The sequence below is a fragment of the Trichechus manatus genome, unplaced genomic scaffold (genome assembly GCF_000243295.1).
Source record: "Trichechus manatus latirostris isolate Lorelei unplaced genomic scaffold, TriManLat1.0 scaffold00013, whole genome shotgun sequence".
Taxonomy (NCBI): Eukaryota; Metazoa; Chordata; class Mammalia; order Sirenia; family Trichechidae; genus Trichechus; species Trichechus manatus.
In genome coordinates this window covers 21,144,429-21,161,878 of record NW_004443949.1, presented here as the reverse complement: position 1 = coordinate 21,161,878, position 17,450 = coordinate 21,144,429, and the positions used below count along the sequence as shown (strand labels likewise).

The following is a 17,450-nucleotide window of genomic DNA, read 5'->3' as shown; positions in this document are numbered from 1 at the left end:
TACTGGACTGTGAGAGAATAAATTTCTCTTTGTTAAAAGCCATCCACTTGCGGTACGAGGTCCCCGTCTCTCTGCTAGCTTCTCTCTTTTATATCTCAAAAGAGACTGGCGCAAGACACTACCTAATCTTGTAGATCTCATCAATAGAACTGCTGCTAATCCATCTTATTACATCACAGTGATAGAATTTACAACACATAGGGAAATCACATCAGATTACAAAATGGTAGACAATCATACAATACTGGGAATCATGACCTAGCCAGCTTGACAGATATCTTGGGGGGACAAAAATTCAATCCATGACATGGACCAATAAGCAACATCATGATAAACAGAGAAAATATTGACGTTGTCAAGGATTTCATTTTACTTGGATCCTCAATCAATGCTCATGGAAGCAGCAGTCAAGAAATCAAATAATGTATATTGCACTGGGCAAATCTGGTGCGAAAGACCTCTTTAAAGTGTTAAAAAGCAAAGATGTCACTTTGAGGACTAAAATGCACCTGACCCGAGCCATGGTATTTTCAATCACCTCTTAGCATGTAAAAGCTGGAAAATGAATAAGGAAGATCAAAGGAGAATCGATGCCTTTGAATTATGGTGTTGGTGAAGTATATTGAATATACCGGGCTGCCAGAAGAACAAATCTGTCTTGGAAGAAGTACAGCCAGAATGCTCCTTAGAAGTGAGGATGGTGAGACTTCATCTCACATACTTTGCACATGTTATCAGGAGGGACCAGTCCTGGAGAAGGACATCATCTTGGTAAAGGGTCGATGAAAATGAAAGAGAACTTCAACAAGATGGACTGACACAGTGGCTGCAACAATGAACTCAAACATAGCAAGGATTGTTAAGATGGCACAGGACCAGGCAGTGTTTTGTTCTGTTGTACATCGGGTTGTTATAAGTCGGAACCAACTGGATGACACCTAACAACATAGTTTATTGTTCCTAGTGATCTACGGGCTCTTAAGGTTTAAAAACCACGTACTAGAGGGAAGTAACCAGGATGATGAGGGATCAGACAATAGTCTACAGGTATCTTTAGCCTGGGGTGCTGGGGTCATGGCAAAGAGGAAAGAGGTTTAATTCATATCACCAGAGGCCAAAACCTGACCAGAGTAAATGGGAAACTGAGTTAGGGCCAATGTGAGGAGACACTTTTTAGCCATTAGAGTTGCCTGCACACGGAGTAAAGAAACTGCAGACTCAGGATGGAAGGTCTCCACCACAGATCAAGGTCAACCTGAAGCTAGTTTGTGTAGCACTGGGAAGTCCTGAGCTGGATGGGAAGTTCGACTGCAGACCTCTAAGTTCTACTATTTGCAAAAGCTATAATGTTACTTTGGAGAGTTGCTCTTTTTAATTCGCGTTCAAGCCATGCTCCCATGCAGGCCCACAAAGAATCCTGCAAAGGCCCTTTAAAGCAGTTGCTGCATTTCAGCTTTACAGCTAGAATGTTTTCACCTCTCATTTTGGGTGGGTCTTTAGAGAAGCCAATTTAGCCTTAAGGATTTTGAGTTGGGAGGTGGAATATGGAGAACTAGGATTCACCTAGAAGCTTAGTTTGAGGAGACTTGGAGTCACCTAGAAGCTTAGTTAAGAAGCCCTGGTGGCACAATGGTTAAATGCTTGGCTGCTAACCAAAAGGTCAGCTGTTTGAACCTACCAGCTGTTGTGCTGGAGAAAGACCTGGCAATCTGCTCCTGTGAAGATTACAGCCTAGGAAACTCTATGGGACAGTTTTACTCTGTCACGTGGGGTCCCTATGAATTGGATCAACCGAAGGCACACAACACCTAGGAAACTCTATGGGGCAGTTAATTCTACTCTGTCACATCGTGCGGCTCTAAGTAGGAACCTACTACACAGCACACAACAACACATGTTGTGGGCGAAGTGAAGAAATTGGAAAGCCTTGTTTTAAGGACCCTGCAGGCTGTTCTCTTTTGCTACCTGACAAGGCCTTTGATGTGCTATTTACAGGGGTAAGTCAGCATTTGTTTATAACGTCCTGCCAGGGCACGAAGGTCTCACGGAAAGCTGGGCAGTTGATCCCACTGTTCTCTTCAGATGTTTGAAGGGTCAAAGAAGAGAGGCAAACATATAATTTTCTTCCCCTTGAAGTGACAGATTCACACCAGAAAGAACATCTGGGAGAAAGGTGGATTAAACAGCATTTAGAATAGTTGCATGGACCACATATTATTAGCGTTGGCCATTGTCATCATCACCAAGTTAGGTCGTGTGAAGACAAAGCCATTTCCCCATTACTGTTCTAGCTCTCCTCACCACACCCATCACCTCCAAATAAAGATTCTCATTCACTCAAATATTTGTGGGCACTTACTCTGGGCCCTGGAGGATTAAGAGCTTGATGTTATTCAAAGGAAGGGCGCAGAGCCGTTTGGTTGTGTTTGGGTTGTTGTTGCTGGGGGAAGTCTGAGGAAGCTCTACAGAAGAGGATCTTTGAATTGTATGAAGAGGAGGCCCAAAGCTCTCTGAGGAGCCAGATAGAAGCGCCTTCCGTATCATTTACCTCCTTGAAAAAGGGTGGAAGCCGCCACTGAGCATGAAGCGCGGGAGGAGAGGAAACACAGGCCGCGCTAAGACGCCGACGCCTCACTCCGTTTCGCGCTCAGGGGAGGTGTCACGTGCTCCGGGGGCGGGATCTGGCGACTGAGTCGCCGGCTGGGGCGGGACCCGCAGCCGACCGCGGCTCGGAGCTTGGGTTCGTGCCCAGCGCCCGAGGAACAGCTCCGCGCATGCTCGGCTCAAGGGCCCGTCCGCCGTCGCGGGGGTCGGGAGGTTCGGAAGCTCGGGAAGCCGCCGCATGGCGCAGGCGGGGAGCGCCGGCCTGGGTGCCGGAGAGCAGCGGGGCGCGGCCCCGGGGCGCGCGCCTTGGCGTTGGGCCCTAGGGCTGCTCTGGCTGACTGCGGCCCCCGGCTGGTCCCAGGTCTCTGGAGACCGCACCCGACGCCAGTGGCCGGTGCCTTACAAGTGAGTGTGGGCGTGGCGGGGGCGGGCGCGCGGGCTCGCGCGGAATTCTCTGCGCGCGCTCGGCCGGGGTGCGTGGGGGCGGGTGTGAGCTCCGCGTCGGCGCGCGGGCCTTGGTCTCGCGTCAAGTGGCCGCACGGGGGCGGCGCGCGCGCTGTCCGTGGGACTCTAGGGTTACGAAGAGCCCCTCCACAGTTTAGAGCAAAGTTGAGAACCTGAGCGTGTCTGCAGGTTGTTGCGGGCCGCCCTGGGGCCTTTTTACGGTTTGACTGGTTTCGAGACGGTCTAGAATCGTGGAAGAAAACTGGAGTAATGTTGGTTTATCGGATGCCTTTTAGATACAAATAATTGACGCCCCATTAAATAGTTTGAGAAGATGTTTTAAATACCGGATTTGTTACTTATTTTATGCACTATCGTTAGTTATCATTAGAACTTAACCGTTGGCACAATTTATAAGGCGACTAACCTGTCCAGGTTTGTCTAGGACTTCCCCGGTTTTAGCACTGATAAAGTCCTGCGTCCTGGGAACCCTCATGCCCCCTCACTTCCCGGGCAAACCGGGTCATCTCGCTTCTCCACCTTCTTCAGCGTAGAGACAGGCCGATCATAAGTCAGGGACAGACCCCAAGAGTATTTACACGGCCTAAGACTGTCAGGTAGTTAAACAGAGAAAGAAAACACGGTGGCAACATCAGACAGGAGCACGATCAGCTGTTTTTGAAAACATTAGGATACGCTCAGGTCATTGAGGATGAGGTGGATGACAAAGTAGTGAATTGGAGAGGCAGGATAATCTAGTGGTTAGGAGCAGACTTCTGGGTTCCGACTGCTGGGTGGGAACGAAATCTGGCTCCACCACCACAAGCTGTGTGATCTTGGCGAAGTTACCCATTATCATGCTTACACATTCTTAGAAAGTAGGAAGAGTAGCAACTTTTTTATAGCGTTGTTAGTATTAATGATACTAATATTAATACTCAGTGATATTAATACTTAATGTTCACTGAATTACTTGGCACCGCTTCTAGGTGTTGCTTGATAACTATGAGGAAGAGAGACGTTTTGGATTGAAATTAGTATTTTTTAATGTTAATAAATTGTCTATAAAAGGTAAAAATGAAATATTCAATAAAACAAGAGGTAAATCCAGAACTATTTAAGATTAGGGCAAGGTGCTGGCTATATGGCCTCTTTATAAAAAAAAAAAAAAAGGAAAAACCCATTGCCATGGAGTCCATTCCAACTCATAGTGACCCTATAGGACAGAGTAGAACCGCCCCATAGAATTTCCAAGGAGTGGCTAGTGGATTCGAACTAGTGGCTGCTAACCAATGTGCCGCCAGGGCTCCACATGGCCTGTTAGTGTTTCTTTAAAAGTTTCAAATGTTAAATACATGCCCTGTCTAATTTCCTCAGTTGACTATAATGCATTTTAAATATTAAGTTCACACTTAAATTATGCTTTTTAAATTACCTTCGGCCTAACATAAATTATGCTGTAAGTGAAACTGTCATGTAAAAAATTGAAAAAGACCCTCTGTATAGTTAATGTATATGTTTAAACCACGTAAACCAAACCTACTGCCATTGAGTTGATTCCAACTCATGGCGACCCCATGTGTTACAGAGTAGAACTACCCCGTAGTGTTTTCTTGACTGTAATCTTTAGAGAAGCAAGCCTCTCTTTTGTGGCACCGCTGGGTGGGTTCAAACTGCTAATCTTTAGGTTAGTGGTTGAGTGCAGATCATTTGTGCCACCTATCACCTGTAAAACAGTTAAGTGTACCCAAGTCTCTTAAAACTTCAGGGGCGAGTGTTAATGTTTTAGGTTAACGTCAAGATTTTATTAATCTCTTATATTAAAACAAATTTTTGTTGCTGTGTTACAAATGCAAAACAGTAAGTCTGGCTAGAACCTTAAGGATCTAGGGTTCTTACAGGAGAGCTAGAGATAGCTTATTGTCTTTCCTTTCCTAGTGGCAAATATGGAAGGTTCTACAGAGCTGAATTCAATCATAACACACCCCCCACCCCCTCCCCGCCCCCCTGTCCGATTGCTATGGCCTTCTCAGGCTATCTTCTTTTCTTGCCGGTATTATTGGGTTCTGAACAAGTAACTATTTTTCAAATGATATTTAATTTTCCTAACTGGGCTCTCAGTCTTAATTTAACCTCTCTTCCCACCCTCTTCTCCTTCATAAAGTAAGATTTATTTTATAGCAAATTCAGTCACATCAGATCTGCTGCTAAGATCCTTTAAGCTCACTCCCCCGTTGTATGACTCCAGAGGGCGCCCTTCGCACTATCTGTGGCAAAATGACTAGGTCCCTACTTGCCTCTTCTCTTACCACCTCTGCCTTGAAGCCAGAATTCTGGTCTTTTGTGCCTACTTGAGACTCTTCCAGTGTGCGATGCTTGTGACCAACTCATCCTGCTTGTAATACTTGGTGTTTTCTCTCCTTTTCTGTCCTAACCTCCTTCCTAAGTACTTTAAAAACCTAGTCCAGGTCTTCATCTCCTTCCTTACCCACCGTCTCCCACCAGGCTAAAATGATAGCTCCTTCCTTTGTGCCCACAAAGGACTTTGTACATTCCGTTTAGTTTAGCACTTACCACCCATTCCGTTGCTGTCGAGTCTGTTCTGACTCATAGCGACCCTATAGCACAGGGTAGAACTGTCCCATAGGGTTTCCAAGGCTGTAATCTTTATAGGAGAAGACTGCCACATCTGTCTCCCCCAGAGTGGCTGGTGAGTTCAGACTGCCGACCTTTTGGTTAGCAGCTGAGTGCTTAACCACTGCGCCACTAGGGCTCCTTAGCATTTACCATACTGCACCATACTTAGCACTTAAAATACTGTACCCTAGTTATTTGTTTAATCTCTTCCCTACCCTCATCCCAAACTCTGTGAAGAGAATTTAATTTTTGTTCCTGTCTTCCTAGTAAAGTGTGTTACACATAGTAGATCCTCAGTAAATATGGATTAAAGAGTGTTGTTTAATTCTTTAGAAAATATAAAATATATTCTATTTAATCATCATTATATTTCAGTACATTCTTTTTAATGTAAAAATTGTTTGGAAAATTCAATCTCGTTTTTTTTCTTATTCTTTTTTTTATTATTATTGTGCTTTAAGTTTACAATTTAAGTTGGTCTCTCATACAAAAATTTATATATACACTGTTTTGTGATCCTGCTTGCCTTCCCTATACTGTGACAGCACACTTTCTTTCTACCCCGGATTTCCCATGTCCATTCATCTAGCTCCTGACCCTCTCTGCCTTCCCATCTCACCTCTGGACAGGAGCTGCCCATTTAGTCTCTGTATCTGCTTGAGCTAAGAAGCATCCTCTTCACAAGTATCATTTTATGTCCTGTAGTCCAGTCTAATCATTGTCTGAAGATTTGGCCTCGGGAATGGTTTTAGCTTTTGGCTAATGGAGAATCTGGGAGCCATGTCTTCCAGGGTCCCTCCAGTCTCAGTCAAATCATTAAGTCTGGTCTTTTCACTAGAATTTGAGTTCTGCACCCCACTTTTCTCCTGCTCTGTCAGGGACTCTCTGTTAAGTTCTCTGTCAGAGCAGTCATTGTGGTAGCTGGGCACCCACTAGTTCTTGTGATCTGAGGCTCAGGAAGTCTCTGGTTTGTGTGGCTCTTTCTGTCTCTTGGGCTAATACTTTCCTTGTGTCCATGGTGTTCTTTGTTCTCCTTTACTCCAGGTGAACTGGGACCAATTGATGCATCTTAGATGGCTACTCACTAGCTCAGGAAAATTAAATCTCATTTGAAAAATAGTCACTTATCAGTAAACATTTGTGTGTCTACTATGATAGGATCCGGATCTAGGAACATTTTAGGACATGGTCCTGCCTTCAAAATTCTCGCAACGAGAGCAGGGAACAGGGAAGCAGGCATTTATCAAAGTGTTTTTTGTTTGTCATTTGCTATTAAAGACTTGAAGGTCCCTGGGTGGTGCAAACAGTTTGCATTCAACTACTAAACCAAAGGTCAGCAGTTCCAACCCACCCATCAGCGCCACAGAAGAAAGGCCTGGTGATCTTCTGTAAAGATTATAGCCAAGAAAACCCTATGGAGCAGTTCTACTTTGTAACATATGAGGTCGCCATGAGTCAGAATCAACTCAATGGCAGTGGGTTTGGTTTGATTATTAAAGACATAGTTGGAGTCTGTTCACAGGATAAGAAATTAAATGTATATTTGTATTTGCACAATAAGGTATATACTTTGAATGTTTTCCTTAAAAACGTTGTTGTTGTTAGGTGCCATTGAGTCATTCTGACTCATAGGGACCCTATGTACAACCGAACGAAACACAGCCTGGTCGTGCATCATCCTCACAATCATTGCTGTGTTTGAGCCCATTGTTGCAGCCACTGTGTCAATCCAAAAAAAAACAAGGTTTACTGACAGTGAAGTTAAAATCTAAAATGTGTGAGAAGAACAAAATTCCTGTCAGAATCTAAGTTGATAGTTTCTTTTTTTTTATTAGGCGCTTTTCCTTCCGTCCAGAACCAGATCCTTATTGTCAAGCTAAATATACTTTCTGTCCAACTGGCTCTTCTATCCCAGCTATGAAGGGTGATGATGTCATTGAAGTCTTTCGATTACAAGCCCCAGTGTGGGAATTTAAATATGGAGACCTCCTGGGTCACATGGTAAGGCTGCATCTTGATCTTGTGGCTTTGGTTAATTAAATGATTTGGTTAATGAAATTGATATGAGGGAATAAACACTGTTAAAATGGCTGATTTTAGATCATGTTTATTGGTGTTCCTCCTGGCATATTTAAAATGAGTAGTCAAAAGTAATTATCATCAGATTTTGTAATATGGGAACAAATGCAGTGGCTTTAATATTTTTTAATATTCTGAAAAGGAACCTGGATTGTGCAAGCTATTTTCAGTCAGCTGCTAACCTAAAGGTTGGCAGTTCAGACCCACCCAGCAGCTCCACGAAGAAAGCCCTGGTGAACTGCTTCCATAAAGATTACAGCCAAGAAGCCCTATGGAGCGGTTCTACTCTGTTACACATGGGGTCTTCATGAGTCAGGGTCCAACTCTACTGCAGCTAACAATATTCTGAAACTGAACCCAACTCCTGGAAATCAGAAAGGAGGAGGCAAGGGGCAGGGGAGGCAGGAAGCACTTCTTAATTTTCAGGCTTTATTGTGCATACTTTTCCTAGATTGGCTCACCATGCAACTTCTCATGACTCCATGAGTTATATAGAGTTTCTTCCTGAGACTGTGGCATGGAGGCTTCTGGGACTTTTTCTCAGCTGTAGGTAAATGATGTGTGTGTATGCATGTAGCATATGTCCTTCCTATCTGAGATGAGCTGCAGTCACTAAGCTCGGAGTGGATGGGGGCCTGGAGTGTGAGGCGCCCTAGAGTGTAGTACCATGGAAGAGGAACAGCTGGGCAGTGTTCTACTGCATATGCATTTGGGGTAGACCACATTTTCTCCCATCTGTTTGCCTGGATCAGTGGTTATTTTATACATGCTTTTATACATTTATTATCTTTACATAGAAAATTATGCATGATGCTATTGGATTCAGGAGTACGTTAACTGGCAAAAACTACACAATGGAATGGTATGAACTTTTCCAACTTGGAAACTGCACATTTCCCCACCTCCGACCTGAGATGAATGCCCCTTTCTGGTGTAATCAAGGGGCTGCCTGCTTTTTTGAAGGAATTGATGATATCCACTGGAAGGAAAATGGGACATTGGTTCTGGTAGCAACCATGTCAGGTAAGTTTCAAAAATAGGGCAGTATTTGATGATTGTGTCAATACCCAAATGAAAGGTATTTCTTTCATTGAGGCATTTCAGTAATGTCCAACTTTTTAGAGGTCATTTGTTAAGCATATTTCCAAAACCACCAACCTTTGACCCAGACTGTTACTCATGCAACATTTCACCTCTGACTACAGGAAGTGAGTAGTTTTATTTCCGATCAGTGACCATGGTGAAAAAATGAATAAAATGATGAAACACTTTGTGCAATTAAATTGGACTTTCTAAATAAAATAATGGGGCGAGATCCACAAAATGCCTGAAAAAAAAATTATTAAAGAACATGTTAAACTGTGTCTGAAAAAAAGTTTTGGTAATGATAAACTGTATGTAGAGAAATAATAATAGCCATCATTCGTTTGGACTTACCCTGGTCCTGGCACTGTTCTAAGTGTTTTACGTATATTACATCATTTATCATCACAGCAGCCTTCTGAGATAGTTACTTTTATTTTCCCCATTTTATAGATGGGGAAACTGAGGGACAGCTAAGTAAGTGGGATGCAAACCCTAGCAGTTAAGCCCATAGGTCATTCTCTTAACTACTTCGCTACGTTACCTCCCAAAACGTGTATTTGAGGCCCCTTGAACAGTTAAAAAATTTTATGTCTGAGATTTTCTGTTTGCTAAAACAGAATTTTGTTACAGTTGTTGCATTGTTGACTAACCATGAAAGGAATTCAGCCAGAACTTTTATCAGTAACTTGTGTGACCTTAGGCAAATCATCATTTTACCTTGTTGGCCCCCAGTTACCTCATTTGTAGAATGGAGATACCACCGTGGCATTTTAGACATCAGGAGCTTGCCCATGTGATTTATAGAGCTCTATGTTACAAGCTGATGTTCCCCCCAAAAGGTGGAAACGTCTTGAAATGAAAGTACTGTTTGTGATAAGAATTTTTCAGTGAATCACAGAACTTAGGACTTGAGTGCTTCCCGCTCTTTACAAAGCATTTGAGTATGTTAACTCACAGTATTCCTTTTACAAATGAGGAATTGAGGCTTAGCCCGGTAAATGACTTACTTGTTTCTTAAGGTCACAGAGCCAGACGTATTGCAACCAGGACTAGAACTAAGGTCTTTTAAATGTAATCTGGAGATCATTTAACAGAATAGACGATGCTATTTTCTAATTTTTCCTCTTCTAATTGATATATCCCAAACCATCCCTACAGTATAAAAGCCCATCTCTCTTTGACAATGCTCGGTAAAATAAATAGCTAGTCTTCGTTTCGTTCAAGGCTGGTATACATCTCTGCTTTCTCCATTTCTACCTACCTAATTATGTGAAAATTCTTTCTTCTGACATATATCTGTGTTCAGTGATCGCATGGACAGTGATCAGTATTTCCTGTAAAATGGTTTGTAATACGCCAGTACTTAAATCTTTTAAGTCATCCATCTGCCTTGTGATTAATCCTGTTCACTGACCTTTCTTAATGTTACAAAATAGTGCTTTGAAGCATTCTTCTCTCTCAAATACAGCAGTGGCTTTAAAGTTGAAGAGTACTAAAAATACAGTACTCCTAATTCTAAGAAAACAGGATTTATGTTATTCTACAATTTTAATTAATAAAATTGGTAAAGACAGCTGTTTTATTCATTGTACAGGAACTGTAGTATTGGTTTTATGGACTTGTAAAAAACGGCATGGAGGTGGTGTCTGACCTCCTCTAACTTCGTGAGGCGAAAGGAGACTTAAGATCGACAGCCTGAGGCTGATTGCTCTCTCTGCCATCTTCACCAACTTTGACACCAACTGTCCCTCCCACAGCACTCTCTTGCTTCTCTGCTGGCTCTGATAATTCATTGCAGTGGCCACACAGGAGTCACAGACCATACTCACAATGACGGGCTTTATTAGGGAAATAAAGGTTAAATTCAGGCTCAGGAACACTCAAGGATGCAGTTTTTCCATCAGGATAGCCTCTTCCCAGCCATGCTTGCAGGCACACCTCTCCCTGGCCCTCAGTCTCTGCCCAAAGACATTCAGCTTTCTTGCTCTGTGGGCTAGGAAGCCCACTGCACCATCTCCTGCCAGTCTCTCCTTACTTGGTGGTAGTGGGCTCTTCTCTTTCCTGCCTGTGGTGTGGCTCATTTCAGGCCCAGCAAGATGGCAAAAGTGACCAATCCCTTTAGTGGACCACAATTACCCTACCACACAGTCCCGCACAATCACCTGGATGGGAGTTATAAGACCGTGGCAAGAAAGGCTACACAAAAGCAATCCATTACACCACAGGACTCAAGTCGGAGTAACCAGAAAAGGTTCACACACGGTGACAACGTGAAATATTGGGGCCGACCCTATTAGATGTTATAAATGCCCAGATGGAAGTTGTAACTGTGCAGAGTACGGTGTTTTCCTAAACGTTCGGGGAGTTTCTTCTGGTCTGGTCAAGGCAGCAGGAGGTTAGGATTAGACATCCTGGAATCTGACCGTGGCCAAAAATATTTCCAGTTCAGTTAATTCATTAGAGAATTTGTGTGGTAGGTGGAGATGTTGTAAGCAGAATTCCACCAGCTGCAGTACAGAGAGAAAAGGGAAGTAATAAAGGTGAATGGGTTATGGTGTTGCCTCTTTTATTGATTGTAGGCAGCCATTCAGACGTATGCATACCTTTCTTTGCAACAGAAAAGCTCCACATCATTCCCTCCTCACCAGTTTCTCTTAAATTATCTTTGCCCCATTCACTTTTTCCTCTTCCATAATTCTTTCCTTTCTTTTCTACCTCTGATTTCGAAGTTTGCTGTGTGGGGTAGAGAAAGAGGGCTTCAGCATTTGTGTAATTTTGCTTTTTACTAATAGCTTAAATGATACAGGTATGCTTCGCTTAATGTTCACAATACATTCTATGAGGACATTATGTGATTCGGATGTTGTGTGAACACCATATTGTATACAGGAGAGAGGTGCACAGGATGGTCCCCGGGCAAGCCCAGGACCCATGCTGCCATGCTGAGGGACTGCATGAAAACTTTGGTTCCACCCCCACTGGTCCTACGTGGTTGCCGTGGTCTCTGACAGTTGCACCCAGTCCCCCCCAACCCCCGCCCGCGGCTCCAGTCGCTGGCTCCTTTCCATTCCTTCCTCCCTGCCTGCCTCCACCCTCCCACCTTCGCCATGGGCTTTAAACTCTTACAGCCCCACTTGCTCCACCTCCACCTCCACCTCCGTCTCCCCCCCCTCCTTCCTCCCATGCCTTTCCTGTTCCTCCTCCAGCCACAGCCCAGACTGTTAGGCGGCTGCCACTGTGGGAAGAGCCCCAGCTTCAGGCCTGGGCATCACACGCAGGGCACCTGGGCTGAGTGGGGCAGCAGTTTTGGCAGGGCACCCGTCAGCGGCTCCAGTGGCATCTGTGCGGTCCCTGCCTGAGGCAGGTGGGACAGGCAGCCACGGATGGGTGCTGGAACCCCCTTCCTCTGCTGCCCCAGGGCCGGGGTGGACGTGGAATCCAGAGAGCTAGTGAGAAACAGATCAGATTTCCTTACCAAAGTACATCTGCTAAGTCCTGTTCTCCCATTGGGATTTCCGAGCTCTTATTATAACCTTATGTGGGACCACTGATGTATATGCATCAGACATCACCCAAACAGGCATTATGCGACGCATGACTGTATAGAATTAGTATGTAAGACTTCTCTTTCTACATCTATTATATCTAATGTTTATAATTCAGAAATACCGGAATAAAAATTAGCTGAGTTTGGACTCCTATTGTGGGATGAAGTTTTAGAAATTTAAAAGAAAAACAAACTATTGTTTATTCATGTTCCTTAATTAGGTTAGAACACTTAAAGCTTACATGATTAACATTGATATTCACATAGGTAATGTTTTTTTCTAGGAAACATGTTTAACAAATTTTTTTTTCCCCTAGGAAACATGTTTAACAAAATGGCAAAGTGGGTAAAACAGGACAATGAGACAGGTATTTATTATGAGACATGGACTGTCCAAGCCAGCCCAGAAAAAGGGGCAGAGACATGGTTTGAATCCTACGACTGTTCCAAATTTGTGTTGAGGACATACAAGAAGTTGGCCGAACTTGGAGCAGAGTTTAAGAAGATAGAAACCAACTATACAAGAATATTTCTTTACAGTGGAGAACCTACTTATTTGGGAAATGAAACATCTATTTTTGGGCCAGTAGGAAACAAGACTCTTGCTTTAGCCATAAAAAGATTTTATTACCCCTTCAAACCACATTTATCAACTAAAGAATTTCTAGTAAGTCTTTTGCAAATTTTTGATACAGTGATTATACACAGACAATTCTATTTGTTTTATAATTTTGAATATTGGTTTTTACCTATGAAATTCCCTTTTATTAAAATAACATATGAAGAAATCCCTCTACCTAACAGAAACAGAACACTCTCTGGTTTATAAAACCTTGATTCTATCTTTTTTGATTCTATCTCCAGCCACCAGCATCTTGATTTTCCAGGAAGTGATTGTGTATTTACGGATTTCGTAGGCCTTTCTTCCTTGGGGCAGAAGGGTAACATGCATGTCAGCAGACTTGCTGCATGTTAACATTTCAGAACTTGGAACCAATGTTGAAGATCTCACTGATTATATTGGCTAAAGTAAGCCGGTTCGGTGATCTTGATTTCCATTCCCAAGCCTATGTTAATGTGGAGAATTATGGTTCGTATCAGATGTATAGGATCTTTGGAGCCAATATTTGTAAACTGTGGATATGGCGTACCAATATTTAAAAAATATCTTCAGTGACAGCTTCATGGTGGGAGCTATTTTTTCTGGTATGGTAGTTAAACTGTTTCCTTTAAGTATATTTTGGTAGTTTAGATTGACTTTATATCTTTTATAGCTTTTGGAATCAGGTCTAATAGTCTGATTGAGCTCCATTCACTTAACCTTAAAGACTTACTTGGACACCATAGCTGGAGTGGTTTTGCTTCCAAGATGTGGTAAATACAGTGTTAAAGAGAACAAATCTAGGGGGTTTGATTTCTGGCTGGCCTTTTGGAACTAGCCAGTAACTGGCATTTTGTAATGTAAGCAACTTAACATCGCTGAACCTTCGTTTCGTTATCTCTAAAATGATTCATCTCTCAGGATTGCTGTAAAGATTAATGCATGTTTGGCATTGTAAGGTCTCAGTAAATGGTAGCTACAATAATTAATCAAAGAACACATTATCATCCTTGGTGTTGCTTAATGTAGTTTGTGCCAGCCTCTCCTGGGTTTCATAATAATCACCTAGACTTTGACCTGATAGCATAATGCTTCACTGGTTCTTCCAACATTTGTGGTATGAAAGTGATCTGGCGGCAGGCTTGTCTGTGTAAACAGGTACCTCACTGCTTTTGTAGTTCTCCAGCCTCCTATTAAAGCTGTCCGCTCAGTGGAAGAGGGTGAGCTTCCCAGAGAAAGGACTGGTTTTTGTCAAGGAGCTGTGCTTCCATTGTGGCCATCAAACAAGCTTTCAAGGCCCTTTAAGCATTTGATGATCAATTGAGCACATTCTTTCTATTCATGGACAAACCACCAGTCAATAAGACGATGAAGCAGACATCAGAAAACAATACATGCTTAATATGTAACTGTTCCAATTATTTAGTTTTCAACTAACATTTGAGTGCTTCCTATGAAGTTTGTACATTTTCATTGAATTCTCATTAAAAGCCTAAACAGATTTTACCTGATCTAAATGAGTAAAGTGAGGTTTAGAAAGGTTAAGTGGCTTTTCCAGGGTTACCCAGCTTGTAGGAATGGAATCATATTCAGTTCTCCTGACTGAATTGGATGCCCTACATGAGTTTTCCCATGCTACTCAAAGTGTGGCCACAGACCAGTGCCCATTCACCGAATGTTACTGGTCTGTGAAGGACATAAAGTACTGTTTTAAAGGAATTTGACAGAGTAATTTTGTGTCTCGAGTTTAATTTAAAAAAAAAAAAAATGGGATTTGTATTTTGAATGTCTTTTTAAATTTTTTCTAAGATTTCATTTTTATTGTCTTTTTCAAAATTGTAGGCCCACAACAGATTAAAAATAAAAACCCAGTCCTTTACCACAAACAGCTTGAGAAGCACTGCACTGTACCATTCAGAGGTAGTCTTCCTCAGATACAAAGAGAGAACTTACTTTCACAGCCTCCCATTTAGCGTGTCTCCTCATGTTAATAGTACCTAACCATTCCTGGTTAATCTTGCCTCTAACCTGCTAGTTGTCCTCAGAATAAAGCAAACCAAACCCGTTGCCGTCGAGTTGATTCCAACTCGCAGTGACCCTATAGGATGGAGTAGAACCACCCTATAGGATGGAGTAGAACCACCCCATAGGGTTTCCAAGGAGCAGCTGGTGGATTCAAATTGCTGACCTTTTGGTTAGCAGCCTGAGCTCTTAACCACTGCACCACCAGGACTCAGTCCTCAGAATAAAGCACAAGAAAAACTTAATTTTTGCATTACCACCATCTAGTGGCTAAAATAGGGTAATGCCAACTTCCACAGGATTGTTAGGAAAATTGCACTGGGCAGTTGCATTTCCAGAACTGCAAAGTGACAAGCAAAGGCTCTTGTGCCAGGTTGATTGACTGCAAATCACAAAACTTAGTCCCACAGCAAAGACTAAATGAGCGCATCTGCACGTGGAACTTGAGTTTTAAAGCAAGATTCTAATATATTAAAGAGGTGTTCAGGATTTTTCATCACAGTATTAATGAAGTTATGTGAAAGTACCATAGACCGAGGTGATCACAGCAGAGAGAGCATAGCATTCATACAAGGGAGTTCTTAAGAATTTATCAAACCTGTCTACTGTACTTACAAGAGGAAGTAGGGCTTTCGAGTAGAGATGATTCAAGAACGTGCTTTCAAAATGGTAGTTGAACTAAAACATGGTCAGGCAGGAATTTGTGTATTAAATTTTGCTGCCCTTTGAACTACTGTATAACTTAAATGTGATTTTTATTTTGCTGTTATAAATGTATAAAATTTCCTTAACTGTTTCTAAAATAAACCATTTTAAATTTGAATTAGGACTTTAGAATGACGATAGTCTTACTTACTAATTTTGGCCCAGTATTGGGTAAGTATACCCATAAAGTGTTTTCTAATGGATTGTTGCAGGTACAGGAAATCAGTCAAAAGGTAAAAATTACTAAGTTTAAAATTTTTGGAATCCTCCATCAATATTGGCTCCTTCTTAAAAATCAGGAAAAGACAATAATAATCAGAAGTCTTCGGAAGTTTTATCCAGTTTTACAGTCTACTCTGGTGGCACTTAATGAATTCTCAGTGACTGTAGTTCAAGATGATTTTTTTTTTTTTAATAAACTGTCAGAATATACAAAGAGCAATGTTCCAAAACTGCACACATGCTGTTCCCTATTCACAGCCACAGGTAAATGGGGCTGACCAAAGTCTGTCTCCAGCATCTTCCTCATACTTTTCCCTTTATTGTCCAAGTAAGTGCCTTGCTCCTCAAACTTTCCTTGATACATTCTCTCCCTTATTTAAAACAAGATGATAGGTTACTACTCATTTACATTTTTACTGGTCTGATAGCTCTTAGTTCACAAAGCTTTGTGTCCTTTTAAAGGTAAGTTGGGTGTTAACAAGCAGGTGGGATTGTCCTGGCTGCTTGGTAGCATGAAAACCAGCCCCACAGATAAACTGGGGCAGAGTTTGTGCACAGAGCCTTGCAGGTAGAGATTATCTATAGCCTCTTACAGGACTTAGTTTAGGTCTGAGCCTTCTTCACACCAACTCCTCCCTCTCTATCCTGAGCTTTTCCATAAATACAAAAAATTCTTCTAGAATGCAGTGAATTGACTTAATCTTAAAATAAGCATGTTTTTTTACTGATAATATTGTTAAAGTAGACCAGTTACCAAAGTAAAATGAAGTTAAATTTTTGGAAGCAGTTAAATTAGATGAAAATAGTTTTGCTACTTTAGAAATTCTTCTAATACACAGATTTACATAGATACTTCTCCCTAAAAAGGCTAGCTGGGCTTCAGGACCCTTCAAAGTTGATAATTCTATGTCTAAATAGTGTGTTTTGTAAGTTCTTATTCTGAATGCAGAAAGAACCTATTCCTTGAACAATTCTCATTATAAAATTTAAAATTTTTGGTAAATTTTTAATTTCGTATCACCTTCAGCATCAATCAGAATGATTTCAAGAACAGATACCTATTTATCTTCAAAAACACCGGTCTACCATATATATTCTTTAATAAACATTTTCCATGGATCTAAAACCAAACCATAATGTAAGCTTAACTAGTTTTAAAGTCAGGTAAGTATATATGTTTGTGTGGCTTTTAAAAACTATAAAACAACAGCATTAGTAACTATCTTTATTCTCAAATTGATAAAGGCATTTAACAGATACTTTACAGTATAAACAAGTACTATGCATTTTGCTTATAAAGTGCCTTAAAAGTATTCCAAACATTATACAATTCAATTTGTACAAAAAGTAAATTTCCAGATAAAGCTTTGGTTAGTAGAACTGCTTATTGACAAATCCATTTTCCAAAGTTGTTCAAGAAAAAAAAAAAAAATCTTATCCACTAACAGGTATTTCTTGTACAATCAAAGCTTTTTACTGTTTACTAAGAGGAAAATATTACAA

At 41.7% G+C, this 17,450-nt stretch overlaps 1 protein-coding gene across 1 annotated transcript; it reads left to right on the top strand.

The window, feature by feature from the left end:
- Positions 1-2,749: 2,749 nt before the first annotated feature.
- Positions 2,750-17,379, top strand: CLN5 (CLN5 intracellular trafficking protein). The gene is made up of 4 exons (XM_004371413.2): positions 2,750-3,009; positions 7,521-7,686; positions 8,562-8,787; positions 12,715-17,379. Exons 1-4 carry the CDS (start codon positions 2,843-2,845, stop codon positions 13,224-13,226), a joined length of 1,071 nt encoding a protein of 356 aa, XP_004371470.1. The 5' UTR covers positions 2,750-2,842; the 3' UTR covers positions 13,227-17,379.
- The last annotated feature ends 71 nt before the right edge of the window (positions 17,380-17,450 follow it).